This window comes from Typopeltis vanoorti, chromosome 26, assembly GCF_054136105.1.
Source record: "Typopeltis vanoorti isolate ZY-2024b chromosome 26, IOZ_Tvanoo_1.0, whole genome shotgun sequence".
Lineage (NCBI taxonomy): Eukaryota > Metazoa > Arthropoda > Arachnida > Uropygi > Thelyphonidae > Typopeltis > Typopeltis vanoorti.
Window position 1 is genome coordinate 25441091 of NC_143574.1, and position 25226 is coordinate 25466316.

At 36.0% G+C, this 25226-nt stretch overlaps 1 protein-coding gene across 2 annotated transcripts in view; it reads left to right on the forward strand.

The window, feature by feature from the left end:
- The window catches only part of LOC150092420 (ubiquitin carboxyl-terminal hydrolase 20-like), a 416458-nt gene that overhangs the window by 370608 nt on the left and 20624 nt on the right, over positions 1-25226 (forward strand). Inside the window, exons 19-20 of one of the 2 annotated variants that reach the window (XM_090415144.1) lie at positions 13646-13714; positions 24447-24701. In XM_090415144.1, the coding sequence (XP_090271270.1) occupies positions 13646-13714; positions 24447-24701 (324 nt within the window). The remainder of the gene's footprint in view (positions 1-13645; positions 13715-24446; positions 24702-25226) is intronic. The other variant, XM_090415145.1, reaches the window with a different exon arrangement.

Consider the following 25226-nt stretch of genomic DNA (forward strand, 5'->3'; position numbering starts at 1 on the left):
TCCCGTTCCTAGACACACTAGTTACACGTCTTCCTTCAGGCAATCTATCCTTCACGGTCTACCGAAAACCGACACACACGGGCCAATACATACATGCGAATTCATATCACCACCCAGCACCAAAATATGGAGTCATAAACACCCTTAAAAACAGAGCCACAACTATTTGCTCTAACCAGCAGGCCCTGAAACTGTCGAAACTATGAATGTGTCACAAAAAATCATTAGTGACACATTCATAAACAATGGCTATAACAAAAATACTGTCAATAAAATACTCTATAAAACCACAACAAAAACGAATCTAGACTACAGTAAAACCATAGCCATCCCATACATTAAAGGGTTATCAGAAAAAATCAACAGAATCCTACAACATTATAACCTTAATGCCACCTTTAAACCACCCACTAAACTTAAAACCATATTCAGCTCCTCTAAGGACCCTCTCCTCCCATTAGCACATCCTGGAGTCTATTGCATCCGCTGCACCTGTAACTTACCGTACATTGGTGAAACAGGACGGACAATCCCTATACGCAAAAAAGAACACATTAGACACATTAAATATAACCATTATGGTGAAGCAGGCCTCTCAGACCATGCACTCAACACCTTACACCAAATCAACTGGAAAAGCACCTGCTCCTTACACCGTACAAAAACATGGTACGAAAGAAAATTTAAAGAATCCTGCGAAATCCTGATAAACCACCCAAATATCAACAATAAAGATGGTATGAAAATTCCAAGGATCTGGATGGCACACATTCAGCCAACCTAATTTGAAAGATTCAACACAAGTCAGGACTCTAGCCAATCCGCTATTATTAGAAACCATTCCACTCCAACTGGCTGGAATGATGTTAATATAATGTTAATATATATGTATATAGTAGACAACACAAATAATAGGACTTTAGCGTTGATGTATAATTTTTTTATTTAATTTAATTTTTTTTTTTTTTTTCCCACCAGAGGTCAGGCCAACAATTGTGGTAGCGGTTAGTCAGTGTCTTTAACGAACCAGTATGATTGTAGTATAGCTTGTTTCCTGTGTATATTTGTACGCTCCAGAAGATGACCTTGACATAAAGGTCGAAACGTCGAATTGTAAAATTTTAGTAATAGTAAACTAAAGTTTTTATTCAAACACGGTAGTTGTCTCCATAATTTCCAAAAATGCATTCGGATCACCGTGCAAGCCTAAAAGAAAGGATTCAAATTTATTGCTATTACACAGATCTGGGCTATAGAAATATTTTGTACTATCATAGATGTAACAGTCTCAAACCCCAAGTATCTTCTACCACTTGCTGTTTTAGGTAATTATTCCTCAGTAGTTGCTGGAATTCCATTCCTTCTTCCATATATTTTTTTTCTTCCCATCTAGTCATGCACCCATAGTTGAAGTCTCCACATAATAATTGCTCTCTCCAAGCCCATTGCTGATGCATGTCATCTATGTCTCTATATATACTCCAGGCACTGAGAGAGGAGGGAGCTGGTCTTTGGTGGAACGGATAAGGGTAGCAAGTTTATGGTGGGACTTAAAAGCTGTATGGAGGTTGTACTTTTTTTAATGATCTGACTATTTTTTCTGATGTACAACGGATGTAAGGTATGGTGATGGCATTTCTGAAGTCCTTCTGAAGAGATGGTTGGGGAATGGGGAATGATTATTTTTTTAATTCTGTAGTCACTGTAGCCATTGGAAAGGAAGGTGTTGTGTATGTCTTTGAGTTCGGTTGAAAGGGCAGTTTCACTGGAACAAAGATTGTGGGCTCTATTGGTAAGAGTTTTAATAATGTCATATTGCTGAGAGGGGCGGTGGTGAGAGAGTTTGTGAATGTATCTGCCTGTATGAGTAGGTTTTCTATATACAGAGAAAGAAAGGCTACCATTAGGAAGGCGTGTTACTAAGGTGTCTAGGAAGGGTAAACTATTGTTATTTTCCTTTTCTATCATAAACTGGATTCTTGGATGTAGACTATTGAGGTGACTGAGGAAAGAATCTAATGTGTCTGGGCCATGAGGCCAAATAGAGAACACAATAGAGAATGAAAAATATAAGATACTTCAATTGATTATAAAAGGGAAGATAAATGGAAGAAGAGGACAAGGAAGACGAAGAAAATCTTGGCTGGCAGATATCAGACAGTGGACTGGTATGAACTCTGAGATACTGCTCAGAATAGCTGAGAATCGCTCAAAATTTGCCAAGGTGGTCGCCGACCTCCGATAGGAGATGGCACTCAAAGAAGAAGAAGAACGACTGTGGCATTACCCTTATCAGCTCTGGTGATGACAATACTTTTTTCTTTCCGTAATTTTCTGATGGCAGAGAGTTGTCTGGAAGATAAATTAATTTTTGGATGTGACGACTAATTAAAACTCTCATAGGCAGTTAATCCATCTTCATAATGTATTATGGGCATGTCATCATTCTCCTGACTAGGAGAAAATGTAGGAGGAAAAATCATGTCCCCCTCTGTATGAGAGAAGCTAACTCTCACCTCCAGCCGAAAGGTTTCAAATTCTTGAAACATGTGAAATGCTACAAAATTGACCAAACCTAACTGCTCAAATTGGATGCCTGGGAAGTTTTGGGAAGTGATTACTATTAATTGTTCAATGTTTTTTTTTTTAATAATTATTTTTTATGTGTGCAACTTTTACAGTTGTTCCTAATTCTAATAGTGTAATCATATACTTCAACTGTATGCATGTGCTTTGACTCATTCTCATGATTTTATTTTTATTTATTTATTATTATTTTATATGTGTAAGCCATGAAAGTTTTTACACTTTGGTGTAATAAAGTTTCACCACTTTCTTTTTATAAAAGATAGTGGTGAAACTTTACTACACCATCTGAATCTGAACAGAAGTGAACAGAAATTATCCCTGCTATGAAAAATAATACTACTTCTCCACACATTCTGTAGGCCAGTGATTCCCAAACGTCTGGTGCCAGGGCCCCCTTTAACAAAATTAAAATATTTCACGGCACCCCTTGAAAAAAAATCATAATATAGACATATATTATTATAATATTTATTGTATATATATTCAATACAATAAATCTGAAAACAAACCCCAACTCAACATCACTAGAGTTAAAGATTGGTACTATCAATGTAAGAAGCCTGAATGGCAAAGAAATGGAGTTAGCTGAGGAATTAGATAAGTACCAGATTGACATAATAGGAATGACTGAAACAAAAAAAGACAAAAACTGGTGAGATCTTTCTGAGCAATAAATATAAAATGTTATATTCAGGCAATGACAATCAAGGAAAAGAAGGAGTGGCCATAGTATTGAACACAAATACGAGGCTCATCTTCTTGAATGGCAGTCAGTCTCAAGTAGAGTAATGTGGGCAAATATGAGAATGGGGAACTGGACAATGAGACTTATTTGTGCCTATGGTCCCACAGAAGGTTCTACTAAGGTAGAAGTGGAGGAATTTTTTGAGGCTTTAGAAAAAGCTACTGACACAATGAAAAAGGAAAAGTTGGTCCTTGTTGAGGATCTAAATAGCAGAGTAGGAAGTGATTGTCAGACATACAAAAATGTTTTGGGAAAATTTGGAGAAAAGAGCAAAGTTAATAATAATGGCAAATATCTGTTGGATTTCTGCTCAGGACATGGACTGGTTATTACTACCACCATGTTCCAACATAAAAATGTGCACAAATTCACATGGAGAGAAGAGGCAAGGAATAAGAAAAGTCTCATTGACTCTGTTATTGTTGATAGTGATGTTTTCTTCATGGTGCAGGACACCACAATGTACACAGGATTTGAAATTGGAAGTGATCACTATTTATTCTTGAGCAGGATAAAATTGAATTTCATATTGAAAAGAATAACATGTAAGAAAGTTTTAAAGCAAATAAAAGTTGAGCAGCTCTCAGATGTGAACTGTAGACTAAAATACACAAAGATTATTGAAGAAAAAACGAAAGAGTTTGAGAACAGGAATCAAACATTGGAAATTCAGTGGCAAACTCTGAAGAAAACCCTAATTGATTCAGCTAGAGAGGCATGTGGTGAGGTTGTCAGCAAGGATAGAAAAATTAGAACTCCCTGTTAGTTCTAATTTTTCTAAGTTAAAGAGGCAGTGAAGAAAAGAAGAAAGCATATCAAAAGTTCCTGTCAAATAAGTCCGCTTGTGCTCTTAGAGAATATAGAGACAAATGCAAGAATGCTAAACACTGTGTAAAACTAGCTAAACAAAAGTCATGGGAGGACTTTGGCAAGAATATAGAAAATAAATATCAAGAAGGTGGCAAAATATTCTGGAGGTTGTTGAAGAAGCTTAGGAATGGAGGAAAGAGTGCTGTAAAAAGAGTTAGAGATGATACAGGTGACATGAAAAACGAGAGAAAAAGATATCCTTGAAGTATGGAGTAATTACTTTGAAAAACTGCTAAATGAAACAAGCAGTGATGATAGCACAGTGGTAAAAAACACTGACCAGGCATGCAGTCAGGAATACATATCCATACTTGAAGTAGAAAAAGCCATCAAAGGCTTGAAATGTTTAAAGGTAGCTGGAGTAGATGATATTCGACCAGAAATGCTGAAGTATGGTGGTATAAGAGTCTTATAGTGGCTGCACTGCATAGTTCAGAAATCCTGGACAGAGTGACGAATTCCCGATGATTGGAGTAGAGCTCTCGTAGTACCCGTATATAAAAAGGGAAATAAAACTGAATGTGAGAATTACAGAGGTATTTCCCTACTGAGTGTTCCTGGCAAGATCTATGCAAGTATACTTGAGAAACGGTTGAGAAGAATTGTGGAAGAAAATCTTGGTGAAGGACAAGCTTGATTCAGGCCAATAGAGGCTGTCAGGATCAGATCTTCACTTTACGACAAATAGTGGAGAAATCATGGGAATATAACAAAGATCTGTATTTAAGTTTTGTTGATTTGGAAAAGGCATATGACAAGGTGCCAAGAGAGAAGCTATTCAATACGCTGCAGTTATATGGTGTGAAAGGGGCATTATATCAAGCAATACTTAGTCTTTATTTGAGTTGTAAGTCAGCAGTTAGAATTGAAGGAAGTACAGGAAGATGGTTTAATGTTAAATCTGGTGTGAGACAAGGATGTACATTATCCCCTCTGTTATTCATTATCTATATGAATCACATTATGAAGGAAAGTGGTATTAAACATGATATCAAAATTGGAGATGTTAATGTCAGCTCTTTGCTTTATGCGGATGATGTTATACTTCTAAATAAATCCACTACATGTCTGCAAGATTCTCTGACTAAATTGAATAGCTGTTGTAATAGATATGGTATGAAGGTCAGCAATAAAAAGACAAAGACAATGAAAATAGGCAGAATCATTGAAAATGTCAACTGTGTTGTGAATGGAGAACCTGTGGAACAAGTAAAACATTTCTGCTACTTAGGCATGATTTTTACTGAAGATGGTAAATTAAATATAGAAATAGACAACAGAATCAGCAAAGCTGGTATGGTGGGAAGTCAATTGAATAAATTTTCATATGGAATAAGAGAGAAATTAGTCAGAACACTAAATTAGCTGTATACAAGACAGTGTTCAAACCAGTTTTAACTTATGGATCTGAGAGCTGGATCAGAAGTAAAATACTTGACCAAAGACTAGAGACTGCAGATATGAGAGTCCTGAGAAAGATTATAGGCATGAACAGATGGCATCAATGGCAATATCATATTAAAAACGAGGATATTAGGAAAGAACTTGACATTGTCAGGATCCAGGAATGCGTTAGCAGAGCTAATCTCAGGTGGTATGGTCACTTAAACAGAATGGACGAAGCAAGATTAGCAAAACTAGTATTCTCTGCCAGGTTGGCAGCAAAACGACCCAGAGGAAGACCAAGATATAGGTGGATTGATACGGTACAAAGTGCCTTAGACGATAGAAATATAAGATCTGATAATGTTGGAGTCTTGACAAGTAACAGACTAATTTGGAGGAAAATTGTAGATAGGAAGTTATTAATGATGTAATTTTTTTCATGTAGTACTATCATATCCTGTACACCCCTTGAGGGTACATGGCAGGAATTTGATGATGATGATATTCAATACAAAACATACATAGCGAATATTACAAAAATCAAATGCAAATATTACATTTTTAGCATCTTACATACACATTTGATATGGCACATCATCTCATATTTTTATATAGATAGATATATTGTTATTGTACATTTGCAGTACAAGCACATGAAACGTAAAACGATTAGTAATAAAGAAAGAATTAAAAACATAAAAGAAGTTTAATAACAATTTAATGTGATGGATGTGTTTGAATACTGCTACACAAAAAGTCAATATCAGGTGAAATATTTGAAACTGCAATTTTTAGATTTCTGCTTTGAAATGAAACTTATACAAATAACCATATATTTATTAATATTCATTAAGTGCCGAAACACGCAGGAAGCAAAATTTGTGAACCCACACCAATGTGTGATTTTTTTTTTCATTGAAATATAAAAAAATAAATAAATAAATAAATAATAAAAATTATATACCTTTCTTTTAAGATAAAAAAATCTACTTAGTCTTAAAACATTTTAAATTTGTTTTCATTATTTCACGGCCCCCTTCAACAAAGCCTATAGCCCCCCAGGGGGCCGTGGCCCACAGTTTGGGAAGTGCTGCTGTAGGCAATAGATTTTTAATACTGTTATTATTAATTGTCTCTTATTTCAAGTTGTATGGTTAGGACCTTAATATATTTTAGAGACTGCCACTATGTCATGTACATGTAGCTCTCACATTTTCATTGTACTGTTTTCCAGTTTTCTGTTCTACTTGTTTAATTTGAAAGTTATACTGAAAATAGCCTTGACACTTGGGCAGAAATGTGTTGCGTGATAATAAAAATATTACATAAGTATAATGCATAGTTTATTCATCTAATTATGGTTTATATTTCTGTTTGCCATGTTATTAGAATTGGCGGTAGTCCTGCTCATGTTGGAGTTGCTATCCTAGTGGGCAACCATACTCATTTTTATTTATTTACCACTTGGTTCTGATTATATCGAACTTGATAACTTTATATTACAACTACCTTGGGCAGTACTTCTTATGGGTGACTTGACACTAGTTACAATATATTGTTTAGTATATTCTTGACAATGATGACCTCTCCCTTCTTAATGATGGATGCATATGCAGTCCATATGCCTATCCATTCGTATTCTGCAGTGCATCTTAGAATCTTCTCCCTTACATTCTTCCACTCTTCATGTGGAATGTCGAAGAGAACATATATGAAAGTGATTACTTTTCTCTGATCACTTTCATTTTTTACTTAATAATAAAACTATTAGTAAGTATAATCCATAGTTTTATTTATCTGCTCTATATCTTGTGGAAAGTTTACCAAGTGAAATTAAATATTTTTTCCTATCTTGCAAAATCTAATGCTAGAGCAGTGATGCATGCTACACATTGTATTGTTTAGATAGCAGTAACTGCAATTCCAAAACATGTCATCTTCCACTCTCGCTCCAAAGTCATGGTGGAACTCAGTGCCAAGCAGCCAATCAAAATGGAGTATGGGGTTTATTTTGCAGATATCATACTACATCACATCTTGTAGCTTTTAAAAGTGCTTGGGCTAAAGCACATTACATTTGACATCCAAGTCAAAACACTTAGATATCAAGTTTACATCATATATCATTTATACAAACAGTGCAGTTATATGGGGTAAGATCCAAAAAATGAAGGGAACATATATAGAACATACCATTCACCTTCCTGAGAACATAATGAGTGAGTAGTTACTGAACCGAAAACACTTTAAGGGAAAGATTTGCTAGAATCTCATCAACAGCATCCTCTCCTGAATTTGTAATATAAAAAATATTTAATATGAGGAACAAGAAATATAGCAGCCCAACTTTTTGACAAATGGGCTAGTGCTGTACAATCAGCCATTTGTTAGGAGGAACTGAAAAGAGTTCTGTTCTCTCTCTCTCTCATGCCAGTATGGTAGGACATGATTACATCTGTTATGAGATGATAAAACATCTTCCTCTATCTTCAATAGATCTCCTCTTACAGTACAACAGAATACATGGCAAGGAGGAAGAGTTTCCAGATTCTCCTTAAGATACAGTCTTAAGTGTGATATTCTTTGCTGGCAAAGTAAACTCAGTTTCTGAATGACTTTCTCCCCATAATAGGCAAAACTTTATATGTTGATTACTTCACAATTTATGCTGTCATTCTTGTAACATGAAGATCATTGAGAGGCAACTTTAACAAATAATTGATCATATCTGTTTACAGGTTTTTAATAATGAGTCAAATTTTCAGGAGAAAAAAAAAAAGTGTAAAGGCGCACACTTCTGCCAAAAACATACTCTTCACTCATTTCCACCATTAAGAATGTGACATACTATTATCCCTGTAGCAACAGAAGCTAAGTACCATATCCAGTACTTTGGACTAATTTTTGACAGAAAACTTACATTTGTAACCTAAGAGAAGAGTGCAAAAGAACTTTGAATATCTTTCATACTCTAATCTACTATGATACAAACTACTAGTGTATTTTTCACACATTGTCCATTCAACATCTTCATATTGAATCAAATGATGAACCTTCTCTCTCACTTCAGTGAACACAGTTATCTTAACCATGACATAACAAATGGCTGATTGTATAGCTCTAGTCCATTTGTAAAAAAAATTTAGCTTTCATTTCTTTTTGGGAAGGTCAATATTACACACATCAGTCTGCCATTTGTCCAGATCATGGACATTGATAACATTACCTGTATCAAACATGCCATCATTTTGCACTGAGCAGAGCACTCTGATTTTTTTACCCATCTATACTCACCGTTTAAGATCTGAGATCTCTGTTGGTTGTGACAACCTGCTGCTGTTGCTGTGTTTCCTGACCATATTATCTCCAATTTGATCCCCATTGAATACAGTAATTACACAGCAGATCTGCATACCATTCAGCTTGCCCTTTTACACATAAAAGAAAAACATCACAAAAAATGTATTATTCATAATGACTCATTGAATTCTATATAGGCATTCTCCTCTCCTGTGTACAATCCACATCCAGTGCTTTGTGAGGTTCTACAACTGTCGTACAAAATGAAGACCCTATTCAGTTGCTGGATTCCAAGCCTACAGACAGCTTATAAGATCAAAGCTAATTAATCAGTGGCAGTCATCGTGACAAGAAGTACTGACAAATAAATTGAATGAGATAAAGCATGAAATTAAGCATTAGTGGAGTTGACACGATCAGAAGAAGGGAAGTCATTCTTGCCTGACTGTCCACACACAGTCATCTTACACGTTCTTATCTATTGAGGCTGATGACCTACTTATCTGTGAACGATATGGTACTCATCCTAACAAATTTACTATGCTCTGTAGAGTGCATTTCACCTGAGAAAGAAATTAAATTTTTATATTAATCTGACTGAGCCATTATATACTCAGGCAAATCTTAAATATCCCAAGAAATTATATTGTTTAATCCTTCATCCAAATTTAAGCAAACAAAGTTTTGCATGTGAAGTATCTTCACATCTAGGCTATTTATATATATATATCTATATATATATATATATAGAAGCTAATGACTTCATGTTAATTACACTTAGTATCCCATAATGCAAAGCACACATCATTTCATATGTGTGCTTTGCATTATGGGAAGGGACATTACCTAGATGTTTCAACCTTTATTTAGATCTCAGTGGAAACCAGACCCAGAAGTGATTTTGCTTACACTTGGATAAAGAATTAAACAAGAATATAATTTCTTGGCAAATTTAATTTATAACCAAGTGAAAAAAACTTTCTCAGGAAGATCTTGTCAGACTGACAAATTGCACTTTTAATAAAGAATTAATTTATACAAACCCATTTTATCATAAACGTTATCTACTAATTTATCTATTATTATTACTTATTGCAGTAATTTATTGTTTACTGCAATAAATAATAAATAGATATATATTGTAGTAATAATAGTAGTATACAATGACCAATTATACAATTTATCATAGTATCATGATTTATCGTTTAACAGCCTGTGTAGCTTGCTGGAAGTGGCATCTGCACTCCACAGCACTAGGCTGACCAAAGAATGACCAAAATCAACTCAAGTCACCAACCAGAGGTCTTTCTTCAACTGGTTTCCCCCCCCCCCCCCGAGTTAGTGAATCTCTGGCACTGACAAGCAGTTTTTTTTTCCCCATAAACTCAAGAAAATCGGCTATAGAACCCACACTTTTTTCAGGCATTAAACATAGTGTTAGGATAAGTGACCACATGATGGCAGCACTTGTCAGCCATCTCTTCACTGAATGCTGTGATAATTAGTTATAGTCTTGGGCTAACTAACTCTGATTGGGTGATGGAGATTAAACTGTCCCTCAATCTCCAAAAAAAAAAAAAAAAGTTAGATAGGGCTAAAACTGCCTCACCTACGAGAGTGGTCTGAAAAGTTCTCGGCCTTGACCATAGATGACAACACTATCAGCACAATTTTTTTTTTTTTCTAAGTTGGTACATCTGTCATAAGCATCCATGTGAAATTGCAAGTCATTCTATCAAGTAGTTTGTTTTATACAGCTGTCTGAAGCAAAAGTGTTGTCTGTATCCCTTGAAATGGATAAAATTGAGTATCGTGCGGTTATAAAATTCTTTGTAAAAGAAGGTTTAACGCCAAAAGAAATTCATTTGAAGTTCGTAAAAGTTTATGGGCACTCTTCTCCTTTGTTTTCGACAATTAAGAAATGGGCTGCCGAGTTTAGACGTGGCTGTACCAGCCTTGAAGATAATACACGTGAAGGACGTCCAAAAAGTGTAACAACACCAGAAATCATTGATCAAGTGCACAATACGGTATTGGATGACCAGCAAGTCAAAGTGCAAAAATGCAGTAAACAATTATTGATTTTTACATTTGGTTATTGTTATTTCACTTTGGCCAGAAATCCTTTCACTTACCAGTCATGGCAGGTGCTCCATCTGTGCAAATACTAGGGGCTAGTATGTGTAGTCTTTCCGCTGCAGGTCTTCTTCCTCAAAAAGTTGCAATCACATTACCTGTTGTACGACCAGGAATTCCTCTGTAAAACAGAAAATGTTCAGCAATGCTCTTGTGTTGTATCTGACATATGCCAAAATTTGAGCCTTCCTTCTCGTATCTGAACTCATTGAGTTGTAGAGCAAAGCCTACACTTGCTAACAATTTTATCTGAAGATGTGCCAAAATGTCACATGACATATCTTCAATTCAATGACTGATTGCACTGTCAGACAAAAGAAAACTTTTGCAACTTCTTCAGCAGCATCTTCGCCTAGCATAACTATTTTTGACAGCATGGCATTATCAGACTTTTGGCTATTGTGTGGGAATGCTTGGTCATCACTTATAATTCAAAATAATTGTCTTTATACTGTCTGTTCACTGTCTTAGCCTTTTCATTGGGTTCCTTTATGATTTTATTGAAGGATGAAACTTTTCTTTCATAACCAGATATCCATCGTGAAAAATCGAATGGTAATAAAATTAATAAAAAATTCAAGACAAAATATCGAAGTTTGAATACTAAAGTTAATAGTGCATCTTTACTACACATACTGGCCACTGAATTAGAAACTTCGCAGAAATCAGTGGTATAGGTATGTGACTGTCAATACCAATCTTATTCAGTTTTCTTCATACATGAACCAGGAACAGCCTTCATTAAATGCTTTGGTCAATTACTGCACACAAGAAGTTCTGTTTATCTGTACAAGTAAATTGTATGACACGGATGACAACGATCTCGTTTCTGACAGACTGTTTTAGGACCACAGTTACTCCTCTTCAACAAAGTGGGTTATTTTTCCACTGATTAAACACCTTGGATATCTCACCTTTTGAGAAACCAGTTAGTTTGCTATTTTCACAATCGTGTCTCCAGACAGACGAGCACCCACAATAAGCCCTTTATCAAACTCCAAAAGCCTTTAGTTTTTTTTTCCATTGTGATTAACACTATTGATGATTACTGATCAGCAGCATTCTTAAATAGTTGCTTAGAACACATAGTGACACACATGACCAAGTATTTTGCATATAAGCTGTGTAAGTGATGTTTATATATATCTGCACAGTAGTTTCTAATTCAGTGGCTAGTATCTGTAGTACTTTCTTAACTATTCCCTAGGCCAACATTTCCTCACGTACATGCACACCATTTATATTTATCTTATATGATTCTAACTCAGGATCTCATGCTACACAACCATAACTGTTCATGTTAACCCAAACAGCCTGCATTACTTAATGACATTATCATTGTCATATTACTGGCGGTTGATTAGGGGTACTTTAGTTTAGCATTTGTAGCAAAATAAACCAATGTTACACTGACTTGATCAGTAATTGCTATCATTATGTTCTAACATAAACATGCACAAATTCACATGAAGAGAAGATAGAAGAAATAAGTCACAGTGATTGTGTTATTGTTGATAGTGACATCATCATGCTGGTTCAGGACATGAGTGTACAGGAGATATGGTTTTGAGCCCAATAAAAATGAATATCATATTGAAAAAACAAGATCCTAATCTTGGAGACTTGCTGACAGACTCTTATGAAAACATGATTCAGCCAGAGAGGCATGGAATTTGTGTGGAAAGGTAGAAAAATCAGAACTCCACGATAGATTCAGTAAAATCATGGAAAGAGAAAAGCATATTGAAAGTTTCTGCCACTCAAGTCGTGCTCTGAGAGGATACTGAGAAAAATGTAACAGAATAAAGTAGAACAAAAGTAGCTAAACATGTTATAGGATAATTTTGATGGGAATATGAAAGATAAATATCAGGAAGGAAGATGGCAAAATATTCTGAAGGTTACTGAAAAAGATGAGAGATGGATGAGAGAATACTGTAAGGAGTCAGAGTAACAAAGGTGACATGAAACCTGAAGATAAAAATATTCTAAATTTATTAACTTTGTTAGAGATTGTTAAATGAAAATGGCAGGACAGTGGTAGAAAATATTCAACAGGAATGCTATCTGGAGTAATATCAATGTGTAAGGTAGAAAAAAAGCCATCAAAACCTGAAATGGAAAGGCAACTGGAGTTTACAATATTCAACCAGAAGTGCCCAAATATAGAAGTATGAAAGTTTTACAGTGGTTGTGCTGCATAGTTTAGAAGGCTTATTCTGAAGATCATAATTCAAGATGATAGGGTTGAGCTCTTATATCTATTGATTGAAATTCAAAATCTATTGAATCTCAATGATGTTTTATTAAGAACATTGTATAATGGCCAACATATAGTATTTGTATATATACAGTAGTAACATATAGGAATTTATGTTAGAATTAAAAAACAATTCTCTAGAGATTTTATTGAAATTTTTATTCAGTAAAAGAATAATAAGCAGTACTGCTGATTGATTACATATGAATTGCATTATGAATATGAGTTGTCAGATTTTGTATAGAAAATATTTCCTTTATTAAAATAAATACTCAATTTGCATTAGCAAAATTTCCGTTTTTTTTTCTCCTCATGGCATTTTGTACAAAAATATTATTAAAAATGTTGTTTGATTTCAGATCCTCCAGGTCCTATTGACAATAGCTCAATCTGCTTTGTTAAAGGAAATATAGCAATTTTAAAGCATGGTAAGTTCCATTTATTGCATTTAGAATACTTGAAATCCAACTTGTCTCTAAATATTGAATATAATGGCTTGAATATAAATATATAACTTGAATGTACTATCAGAAGTATTTACAATAGTTTATTATTATTTCTTTATTCAAGAAAATAACATGGGCACACCATTATTCTTAATGACATGCATCCCATTGTGGAAAATTCTCCATCAGCTTCACTGTTGTAGAGAACTGTATTGATCTCATCCTGATTTAGTATTTCAGTTCATCTGTGAGATTGTAATAACACAGTCGACTGTGCCTTTTGTGGTAATTAAGAACGCGCCATTTTGTTAGACTACGTCCTGTATGCTATTTTTCATACTTCCACCACCTTGCTTTGTCTTTGTTTTCTCTTTGCTTAATTATTGTGAATGGTCGACTGCCACCATCTATCTATTTCTATTGTATCTTATTTCTCACATCCTGTAGTCTAACAAATTTGTTTGTTTTTTAATGGCCTCACCAGTTAGACTGTATATATTGAGTGTGAGATTATAAAATCATAAACCAAAGACAAAGCAAATATCGTTTATATTTCCCGTTTAATTGTTCTTACTTTAAACTAGTTGTGGCTTAAATATAAATCATATAAACTTCTATCTTAATGCAGGTTCAGATTTTTTACGATAGTGCATTGACAGAATCAGTCCAATTTGTTATTCACAAACCATTTAATTAAGACAAAAGGAATTATTTACAGAAAGATTATATATGTAGAGAAGTAAGAATATTGTAATGACATTGCATATATGTCATTACAATATTTTGTCTAGTCTCAATTGCTTATAATCTACCCATAGTTCTAAACTAATTCACAATCTAGCATAGCATTACTTGAATATAGGGCATACCCTGGTTAAGCTTAATTCGACATTAATATTAAGCTTATTCTGTATCAGTAATAGAAAATACCATGAGTAGACAAATTTTAATACATTATAATACCAGAATAAACTCACATAAATTTTTTTTTATTAGTATAATTTTCACCTGAGTATCAAAGGCATCTTCGGTACAAGAATGTAAAAAGCTAATCGAACAATAACTGACAATTCCAGATGGCACCACCTAAGTAGCTAATGTAAGATAACCAAAAAAGGTCATAAATTTCCTAACTTATTTTTTTTTTAAAAAAAAATTATACAAGTAAATAAGATAAAGTTAATACTTTTTCAGTCCGCTAATCTTTCCTATCTCCCACAAAGAGGATAGACATAGACATCAGATCTGTTTAAGTTAGGAGAGTGAATGAAAGTTTCACGTTTCTTTCTAAAGCCATTCCATGAAGAACAGACATTTTTGAAGGACTCTTGTTTTGTTCCAGTGAACTCTTTTGTCTAGTTTTGATACCATGCTCTGCACGTCTAGACTGATCAGGCTCAAGATATTGAATATAAGACTTCTGTTCCTCTAGCTGAATAAAAGCAGATCTTTCTGTTTGTCCAAAATAACCCATAAGAGCAAGGAATCTAGTAGACACCTGGATAATTGAGATGTAGAAGCTTGTCTTTAGGAGAAGCGAGAAATGTGGAGATTTTTCTGGTGGGGTGAAAGGCAACAAAAATATTTAGTGGTTATAAAACATGTCTTGCACATAGGGACAGGAATATGAGTTATTTCTTCTGTGTCTGAAGAGCTGGAGATACCAGAATTGTTCAATGCTCTTTTAATGAAAGAATTCTTATAACCATTAGATAAAAAAGTGGAAATAATATGTTGCAATTCTTTTTGTAATAACTCATTTGAAGAACATAAGGAGTGGGCGCAATGAAACAGTGTTTTAATAGTTCTGGCCTTTTGGCTGGGATGGTGATGAGATTCAGCATGGGTATAATGACCTCTCTAAGTTCATTCCAAAAAACTGAAACAAATGTAGGCTACTATCTGGTTCAAAAAAGAATTAAAAGATCTAAAAAGGCTAAAATTGGATCCTCTGAAGAGAACTCTGTCTAGAGTTCATAGCATGTTTTGCATGCTATCAACACTAAACATATTTAAAAAAAAAAAAAAAAAAAAAAAAAAACATAGTTCACTGGAACAGGACCAGAGTCCTTCACAAAAAGTTGGTTCCTTATGGAATAGCTCCATAAAGAAACGTGAAACTTTACTTCACTCTCCTAACAGATCCGATGGGCTATTTCTATCCCCTTTTCTGGAGATAGTACTTTTTAAGGTATCTGGGGAGTTCGCTAAAAACAATTTATCGAAAAAGCAGTTGATTGAAAACACAATTTATTGAAAAAGCAATTCTTCGAAAACCAACAATTCATCGAAACTAAAAATCATTGAATGAACAGTTCACCAAAAAATGATAAGACTTTTTTTTTTTTTGATTAACTTATGCTGTTGAAGTTTAGCCTGTTATTTCCCCTTATACACTGCATGGAAAGAGGTCAATGAGACCATAGTGTGAGGAACATCCAGCCATAGAGTCCATTTTATTAAGATATAGGATCTCCTTTTGCTGCAGTTACTGCAGCAATTCTACAGGACATGCTTTCTGCTAGTGTATGATAGGAATAAATGGGTAATTTAGACCATTCTTCGTGTAGGTATGTAATGAGGTCCTGGACTGTTGTGGGACAGACATCCCTTGACCACGCTCGATGCTCCAGTTCATAGATGCACTAGGATTGAGATCAGGGCTCTGTGGGCCAGTCAAATGTGTTGACGTTCATGTCTACAAACCACACAGTTACAACAGTAACCTTATGACACATGCATTATCTTGCTGAAAGAGACGGTGATCACTTCCATTGACATGCCATAAAGCGTTGCATTGTCTAAAATGTTCAGATACCTCTCGGAGTTTACTGTTCGTGGTACCACAAACAGTGGTCTGAGGCCAAAACAGGACAGGACCATACCATCACACTGCCACCTCCAGTTTACATGCCACATCGTCTTTAGGTGCTGCATGATGTTGGTTCATATAATGTGGGGCTTGCATATTGCAGTTCTACAGAGGATAACTATGTACTGCACAAAAACATTCAGAACCAGCTAGGTTCTGAATGTTTTTGTGCAGATTTGTGTTTCAGTCATTGCCGAGATTCAACAATGCAAAGTTGAATGCCCAGAACTTCGCATTCGCCTTGTCGGCCGATGAATGGCGGTTTTTACATGTTATCCTATGTATCACCCTACGTCACATTTGATGAGCGTGGAGAGTCATCCTCTGTGGGTAGCACTTGCAGTTGACTCCCTGCTCTCCCATCTCAATATGGTATTACTGTTTGTTGACCTGGGATGGCCCAATTTTTTAACAATTTGCTGAACATATATGCCTCCATCATGGCATCCTATTTAAAAAAAAAAAAAAACTACTAACCCTTATCCATTCCCCTGCAAAGACCAGCTACAACCTCTGGATTTACCCAGAATGTACCAGATATCTTGCAGCTGCAAACATTCAGATTATGGACAAACAGGTAGGATAACCAACATCTATATATCAGAAGAAAAGGATTGCATCCAATTCCACCACTACAGCCACTCAGGATTAGCCGACCATGTCCTGGATACCCAGAACAGGATCCTTTGGAAAAAAGCCACTTACTCCACCAAAGTAAATTTAAATTTGAGAGGCTTTTCCTCCAATCTGCTGCAGCTCTTACCAACTGTCCCAACCTAAACAAATACAGTTGTAACAAACTGCCTCTTATATGGGAAGCCTTCAGTCAATCAGATAGTCAGCCAAACAATCAAGAACACCCAGCAGGTGGTGTGATTATAGGACTTCAGGTCTTCCTATATCTTTTCTGTTTCATCTTTGTTACTGAAGTGTGCCTGCATGTGTTGAATACTAGCATATTAATTCCTTAAGATGCTGATTTAACTTCAGCAAAATATAGGAAATAATAATTAAATGTTTTTAATTATTATCAAGTCTACGTTATTAATTTCCTTAAATAGCAAAACTGGCCCATTGAATTAAAGCAGAAACTCAAGTCTCTTCATCCATTAACTACTAGATTTTATGATTTACCAAAATTCATGACTGGCATCCCTTTGAGAATCTTTGATGGCATAAGCTCAACAACTTTTCATCAGTGATCTTGCAAGTTTACTTAAGAACCGCATTAGACACTTGGATTCCTTTATCAAGACTTCTGCACATCGTGTCCACATGCTCTCTGATATTGCCATTTCATTTCATTATCAGATATTCTTGCAAGACTGGGTGTAGTTTCTTTCTGAACACATATTTCAGTAGATGAAGTTTGGAATTTTGTTGAGGCTCAAAACTCTCATCTCACTAGGTGTTGCAAGACTGTTCTTTGCACCTGATATTGCAAACACTTTCGAGCACTGCCATGAGTCTTATTTCTTCAAATGGAACATCTGCCTCTATAAACAACTTTTATCTTCCCCTCAGCAGATCTCTATAAGGAAAACTTTGAAAAAATAAGTTTCTTTCATTTGCCAACCTAAAACTGCTGGAGAAATGTTGATAGCATTTTCATTGTCTGGAATTATGACATCATCATCATCATCATCATCAAATTCCTGCCATGTACCCTCAAGGGGTGTACAGGATATGATAGTACTATATGAAAAAATTACATCATTATTAATTTCCTATCTACAATTTTCCTCCAAATCAGTCTGTTACTTGTCAAGACTCCAACATTATCAGATCTTATATTTCTATCGTCTAAAGCACTTTGTACAGTATCAATCCACCTATATCTTGGTCTTCCTCTAGGTCGTTTTGCTGCCAACCTGGCAGAGAACACTTGTTTTGCTAATCTTTCCTCGCCCATTCTGTTTAAGTGACCATACAGAATGGGCGAGGAAAGATTTGCAAAACAAGTGTTCTCTTGGATGAGATTAGCTCTGCTAACACATTCCTGAATGTGTTAGCAGAGCTAACACATTCCTGGATGCTGACAATGTCAAGTTCTTTCCTAATATCCTCGTTTTTAATATGATATTGTCATTGATGCCATCTGTTCATGCCTATAATCTTTCTCAGGACTCTCATATCTGTGGTCTCTAGTCTTTGGTCAAGGGTTTTACTTCTGACCCAGCTCTCAGATCCATAAGTTAAAACTGGTTTGAACACTGTCTTGTACACAGCTAATTTAGTGTTCCGACTAATTTCTCTCTTATTCCATATGAATTTATTCAATTGACTTCCCACCATACCCGCTTTGCTTATTCTGTTGTCTATTTCTATATTTAATTTACCATCTTCAGTAAAAATCGTGCCTAAGTAGCTGAAATGTTTTACTTGTTCCACAGGTTCTCGATTCACAACACAGTTGACATTTTCAATGATTCTGCCTATTTTCATTGTCTTTGTCTTTTTATTGCTGACCTTCATACCATATCTATTACAACAGCTATTCAATTTAGTCAGAGAATCTTGCAGACTTGTAGCGGATTTATTTAGAAGTATAACATCATCCACATGAAGCAAAGAGCTGACATTAACATCTCCAATTTTGATATCATGTTTAATATCACTTTCCTTCATAATGTGATCCATATAGATAATGAATAACAGAGGGGATAATGTACATCCTTGTCTCACACCAGATTTAACATTAAGCCATCTTCCTGTACTTCCTTCAATTCTAACTGCTGACTTACAACTCAAATAAAGACTAAGTATTGCTTGATATAATGCCCCTTTCACACCATATAACTGCAGCGTATTGAATAGCTTCTCTCTTGGCACCCTGTCATATGCCTTTTCCAGATCGACAAAACTTAAATACAGATCTTTGTTATATTCCCATGCTTTCTCAACTATTTGTCGTAAAGTGAAGATCTGATCCTGACAGCCTCTATTTGGCCTGAATCCAGCTTGTTCTTCACCCAGCTTTTCTTCAACAATTCTTCTCAACCGTTTCTCAAGTATACTTGCATAGATCTTGCCAGGAACACTCAGTAGGGAAATACCTCTGTAATTCTCACATGCAGTTTTATTTCCCTTTTTATATATGGGTACTATGAGAGCTCTACTCCAGTCATCGGGAATTCGTCCCTCTGTCCAGGCTTTCTGAACTATGCAGTGCAGCCACTGTAAGACTCTTATACCACCATACTTCAGCATTTCTGGTCGAATATCATCTACTCCTGCTGCCTTTCCACATTTCAAGCCTTTGATGGCTTTTTCTACTTCTAGTATGGATATGTATTTCTGACTGCATGCCTGGTCAGTGTTTTTTACCACTGCGCTGTCATCACTGCTTGCTAAGTGAAACAAGCAGTGATGACAGCGCAGTGGTAATCACTGCTTGTTTCACTGCTTGCTAAGTGAAACAAGCAGTGATTACCACTGCGCTGTCATCACTGCTTGTTTCACTTAGCAGTTTTTCAAAGTAATTACTCCATACTTCAAGAATATCTTTTTCTCCCGTTTTCATGTCACCTTTCTCATCTCTAATTCCTTTTACAGCACTCTTTCCTCCATTCTTAAGCTTCTTCAACAACCTCCAGAATATTTTGCCACCTTCTTGATATTTATTTTCTATATTCTTGCCAAAGTCCTCCCATGACTTTTGTTTAGCTAGTTTTACACGGTGTTTAGCATTCATGCATTTGTCTCTATATTCTCAAAGAGCACAAGCTGACTTATTTGACAGGAACTTTTGGTATGCTTTCTTCTTTTCCTTCACTGCCTCTTTAACTTCCTGTGTCCACCAGGGAGTTCTGATTTTTTTATCCTTACAGATAACCTCACCACATGCCTCTCTGGCAGAATCAATCAATGTTTTCTTCAGAGTTTGCCACTGAATCTCCAAGGTTTGATTCCTGTTCTCAAACTCTTTCATTTTTTCTTCAATAATCTTTGTGTATTTTAGCCTACAATTCACATCTGAGAGCTGCTCAACTTTTATTCGCTTTAAAACTTTCTTACATGTTATTCTTTTCAATATGAAATTCAATTTTATCCTGCTCAAGACTAAATAGTGATCACTTCCAATTTCAAATCCTCTGTACACTCTGGTGTTCTGCACCAGGGAGAAAACATCACTATCAACAATAACATAGTCAATGAGACTTTTCTTATTCCTAGCCTCTTCTCTCCATGTGAATTTGTGCACATTTTTATGTTGGAACATGGTGTTAGTAATAACCAGTCCATGTCCTGAGCAGAAATCCAACAGATATTTGCCATTATTATTAGCTTTGCTCTTTTCTCCAAATTTTCCCAAAATATTTTTGTATCTCTCACAATCATTTTCTACTCTGCTATTTAGATCCCCAACAACGACCAATTTTTCATTGTGTCAGTTGCTTTTTCTAAAGCCTCAAAAAATTCTTCCACTTCTACCTTAGTAGAACCTTCTGTGGGATCATAGGCACAAATAAGTCTCATTGTCCAGTTCCCCATTCTCATATTTGCCCACATTACTCTACTTGAGACTGACTGCCATTCAAGAATATTAGCCTCGTATTTTGTGTTGAATACTATGGCTACTCCTTCTTTTCCTTGATTGTCATTGCCTGAATATAACATTTTGTATTTATTGCTCAGAAAGATCTCACCAGTTTTGGTCTTTTTTGTTTCAGTCACCCCTATTATGTCTATCTGGTACTTATCTAATTCCTCAGCTAGCTCCATTTCTTTGCCATTCAGGCTTCTTACGTTGATAGTACCGATCTTTAACTCTGGTGATGTTGAGTTGGGGTTTATTTTCAGATTTGTTCCAGTAGCTGACTTTTCGCTGTTCGCCCTGGTTCCCTGGCGAAAACAACGGGGGCCTTGTTTAACTGGGCGACGCCCCAGCCGACATGAAATTTTGTCATGTTGTACCATCATTCTATATTTTGGTTAACCAATAAGAATACAATTTGGTCGGCTAAATCCCAAATTGCCAGCCCATCCTCGTCCGTTCAATATCCAAGTAGATTCCCAACAGGGTGCACCACGAGAAGGTGAGGATTGGACATTAGGTCAGAAGCCCTGGTCGGTTCTCCACATTCCTTTAAAGGCTATGTGGAGGTCTCCTCTCAGTTATACAGCTTTGACCCTTAAGCACCCCCTGGAATTATGACATTTCTCATTTAAATAACTTTTAAAAAAATGCTATCAACAGTTTCTGTCTATCAACAAATTTGCTATCAACAAATAACTTTTAAAAAATGCTATCAACAGTTTCTCTTGACTTGTTCCACACAAAAATTCAATCCTTGAAATGGGAGAATAAAGGAAAGCTATTTCTTGAGTATATCATGATCTTAGAAACATTAGAGAACAGATTTGTATTAGATGCTTCTTGAAGCCCACTCACAATGGTCATGAAGTTCACTCTATCAACTAGTTGTCAGTATTATTTTTTCTGAAATAATGGTTATTCCAGCAACACTTGCAGTACCATATAGTACATTAGTATTGTGGACAAGCTAAGACCTATAGCACATCAATGCCATGTGTAGACAAGAAGAATAGAAGAAAAGGAATTTGTTCACATTTTGCTTGAACAGCTAAGGGGTGGGCAGAGTGGGGGAGACTGTTCCAAAAGACAGAAGTAGATGGGATGGAGGAGGCAGTGATGTTGGTTTGGTGAGCATCACGATGGACTATAAAAGGGTGTTGGTTAGCAGTGGCTCTTGTTTTAATGAATTTGGAGGAGAGTGGAGGAATAATGACTAATTCAGTACTGTCCATGAAAGTATCTCTAGAAGAGGTACAAGGCAAAAACTGAACATCTGTGAGAGAGGAATAATTATTTAGCCGGATAGCCCTCTTCTGGATAGAATCAAGCAATCTTAGAGAGGATTTCTGTTCTCCACCCCAAATATGGGAGCAATATTCCATGGCTGGGCAGATTTGGGCTTTGTATAGAGTTAGTAGCTGTGAAGGTGTGAAGTAGTGTCTTGTGAAGTTTTTTGGTGACTATTGGAAGCTATAGTTGAAATGTGGTTGTGCCAGGAAATATCGGAGGTGCAAGTCAGTCCGAAGTTCATTGGAGGTGCATGTCAGTCTAGGAGAATCTGATCATGTTTGGATGTCTCGGTATTATTGAATGTGTGTGGGGGGGGGGGATATGAGTTGTTTCTTGCAAGAGATCAGACTGGATTGAGTTTTGGTGGCATTGCAGTTTACAAGATTATCCTTTCCCCACTAGGATATAGTTAGGAAATCTCAGTTTGGGTCACTGGTCATGGTAGATCTTGAGGATTCTAATACTCAAGCACTACAAGGTTTATCGAATGAAAAGGATTCGGTGTCTTTGTCATCAGCAAAGCTATGGATAGGATTGGAAGTCTGAGAGAGCAGGTAATTTATATACAAGAGGAAGAAAGTGGGTGAAAAACATAACCCTGGGGTACTCATGCATTGGTGGGAAAATCTGAGGAGAATAAACTGTCCATCATGACAAGTAATGAGCAACCAGTGAGAAAGTTGACAATCCAATCCAGTTGCATAGTGAGGAAGGCAGACCATAGGATGGCAGTTTGTTAAGGTAGGCCTTTGTGCCAAACCCCAATCAGATGCCTTTGAAATGTTGAGGGCAACCACATGAGTTTCTCTAAATTTTTCCATGGCTTGAGTCCATAGGTAGGTGGTGAAAGCAAGAAGATCAGCTGTAGATTGCATAGCAGAATCCATACTGCTGGTCATTAATTAGTTGGTATGACTTTAGGTGGTTCAAGAGCTGGTTGTTGATGACCTTCTCTAATTTTAAGAAGTGAGAGCAATGAGCAATTGGACAGTAGTTTGTTGGTTAATTTTTATCACCTTTCTTTGGGATGGGCTGTATGTGGACCTGTTTCTATGTTGTAAGGTAGATGCCAGTTGAATGGGATAGATTAAATACAATGTGCACCACCACCACCACCTACAGTCATCTAAACCAGAAGTACATTCCTATCAGAACCCCAACTGCCCAATTACACATTACGCAGCTGTTTCCACCACATGGGTGGCACTTGTGCATTCATCAGAATCGACATACCATACCTGAGACTGCACATCTTTGAATCCCAACTGTTTGACCTGCTTTGCCTCAAAATTTCTCTATCAAACCAACCTGCCATTTTCATATGCTCTCTCTAAAACTCAATCGAAATACCCTACTAGTGAGGTCATCCTTCTTGGGACCTTCAGTGTCCACAACTTACATTGGCTCCCCTCTCCGGTATCACTAAGCAAGCAGGCAGGGATGCTAAAGTGTTTGCCATCAGCAGTGACTTATTTTAGATCATCAATTTGCCAACACACTTGAACTCTTCCTAACAAGCCTCTTTCTAATAAGCGCCTCAATAATCTGGGAATTCAGCTGAGACCAAGAATGCTACTCTCATTGCAAGCCTCTAATATGCACAGTGGTTGTCTCATGCTAGGCAGTGAAAATCATCTGCTACTCAGATGTTTACAAATATCCATGTTAGGGATTCATACTCATAGCCTGTTGGCTGCAAAGCATATATGCTGCTTAATGACTGATTAGTATTATGCAAATAAATTTTCTGCTCTTGTCAATAACTGGAATAATTTAATATTAGTTATTCACATGATCTGCAAGACTCAGAAAATGTCAAGATTCCCTTTTTTTTTTTTTTTTTTTTTTATCAGAAACATACATTAATTGATTGATATTATTGTATTTATTCTGCTCTATACAAATGCTTAATTTATACTGCTTGGCAGCAACAGATGATAATCAAGAAAAGCGTTATGAAGAAATCAGAATATCCTCTGTATGGTGAAAGTCTTATTTTATTTATTCTTAAGGTTCAGATTATGGTTCCTTGTCAGAAGAAATGTGGAGGTTTCTTTATGGAATTTATGGAGGTGGTCCAGAACTAATATTACAACAGAACATTGCAAGTGGAACAATGTCATCATCCCTTCCTCCACCTGTAGGAGTTCACAGTTTGAATGCTTCTAGTATGAGAACTGCTTCTGCAGCACCATCTACAAAATGTGCCACATCTAGTCATATCCATACAGCTTCGGTGTCAGTTTCTTCCTCTAACTTAACATCAGGTAGCAATTATTCCAAATATAGTTAATTTGATAATTTAGAAAATATCTAAAGATAAATACCTGTATTTTTAAATGGCTCTCCCCTTTTTTACGTTACAGAGATGACACAGTACTGTGTCATCTCTGTATAATATGTAAGTAGTTTTTTTTTTTTATTGGCTATGTTATTTTAATATTTGAAACAAATAAGAGGCAAAACTCATTTACCTGAGACTTTTTTTTTTGCAGGCTTTTACACTAATCAGCAGCTGCATGTTTCTAGACTCCACAATTCCTCCAGTCCTTATCCCATAAGCCTCTCATCTCTATTGCTCTTACAGTGGTCCCTTTCCATGTAGCCATTGATCTCCCTCTTTTTATCCTGGAAGGATAAAAAGAGGGAGATCAAGTGACCATTTCAAAGCACATGCCTTGTCCTCTCCATAACAGCCTGTTCAACTTCCATCTTTCGAATTTATGCATTCCACAGATGATCCATGAAGGTGACTCTCATGCTTCATCTGAAGTAATCCATTTCCATAACTT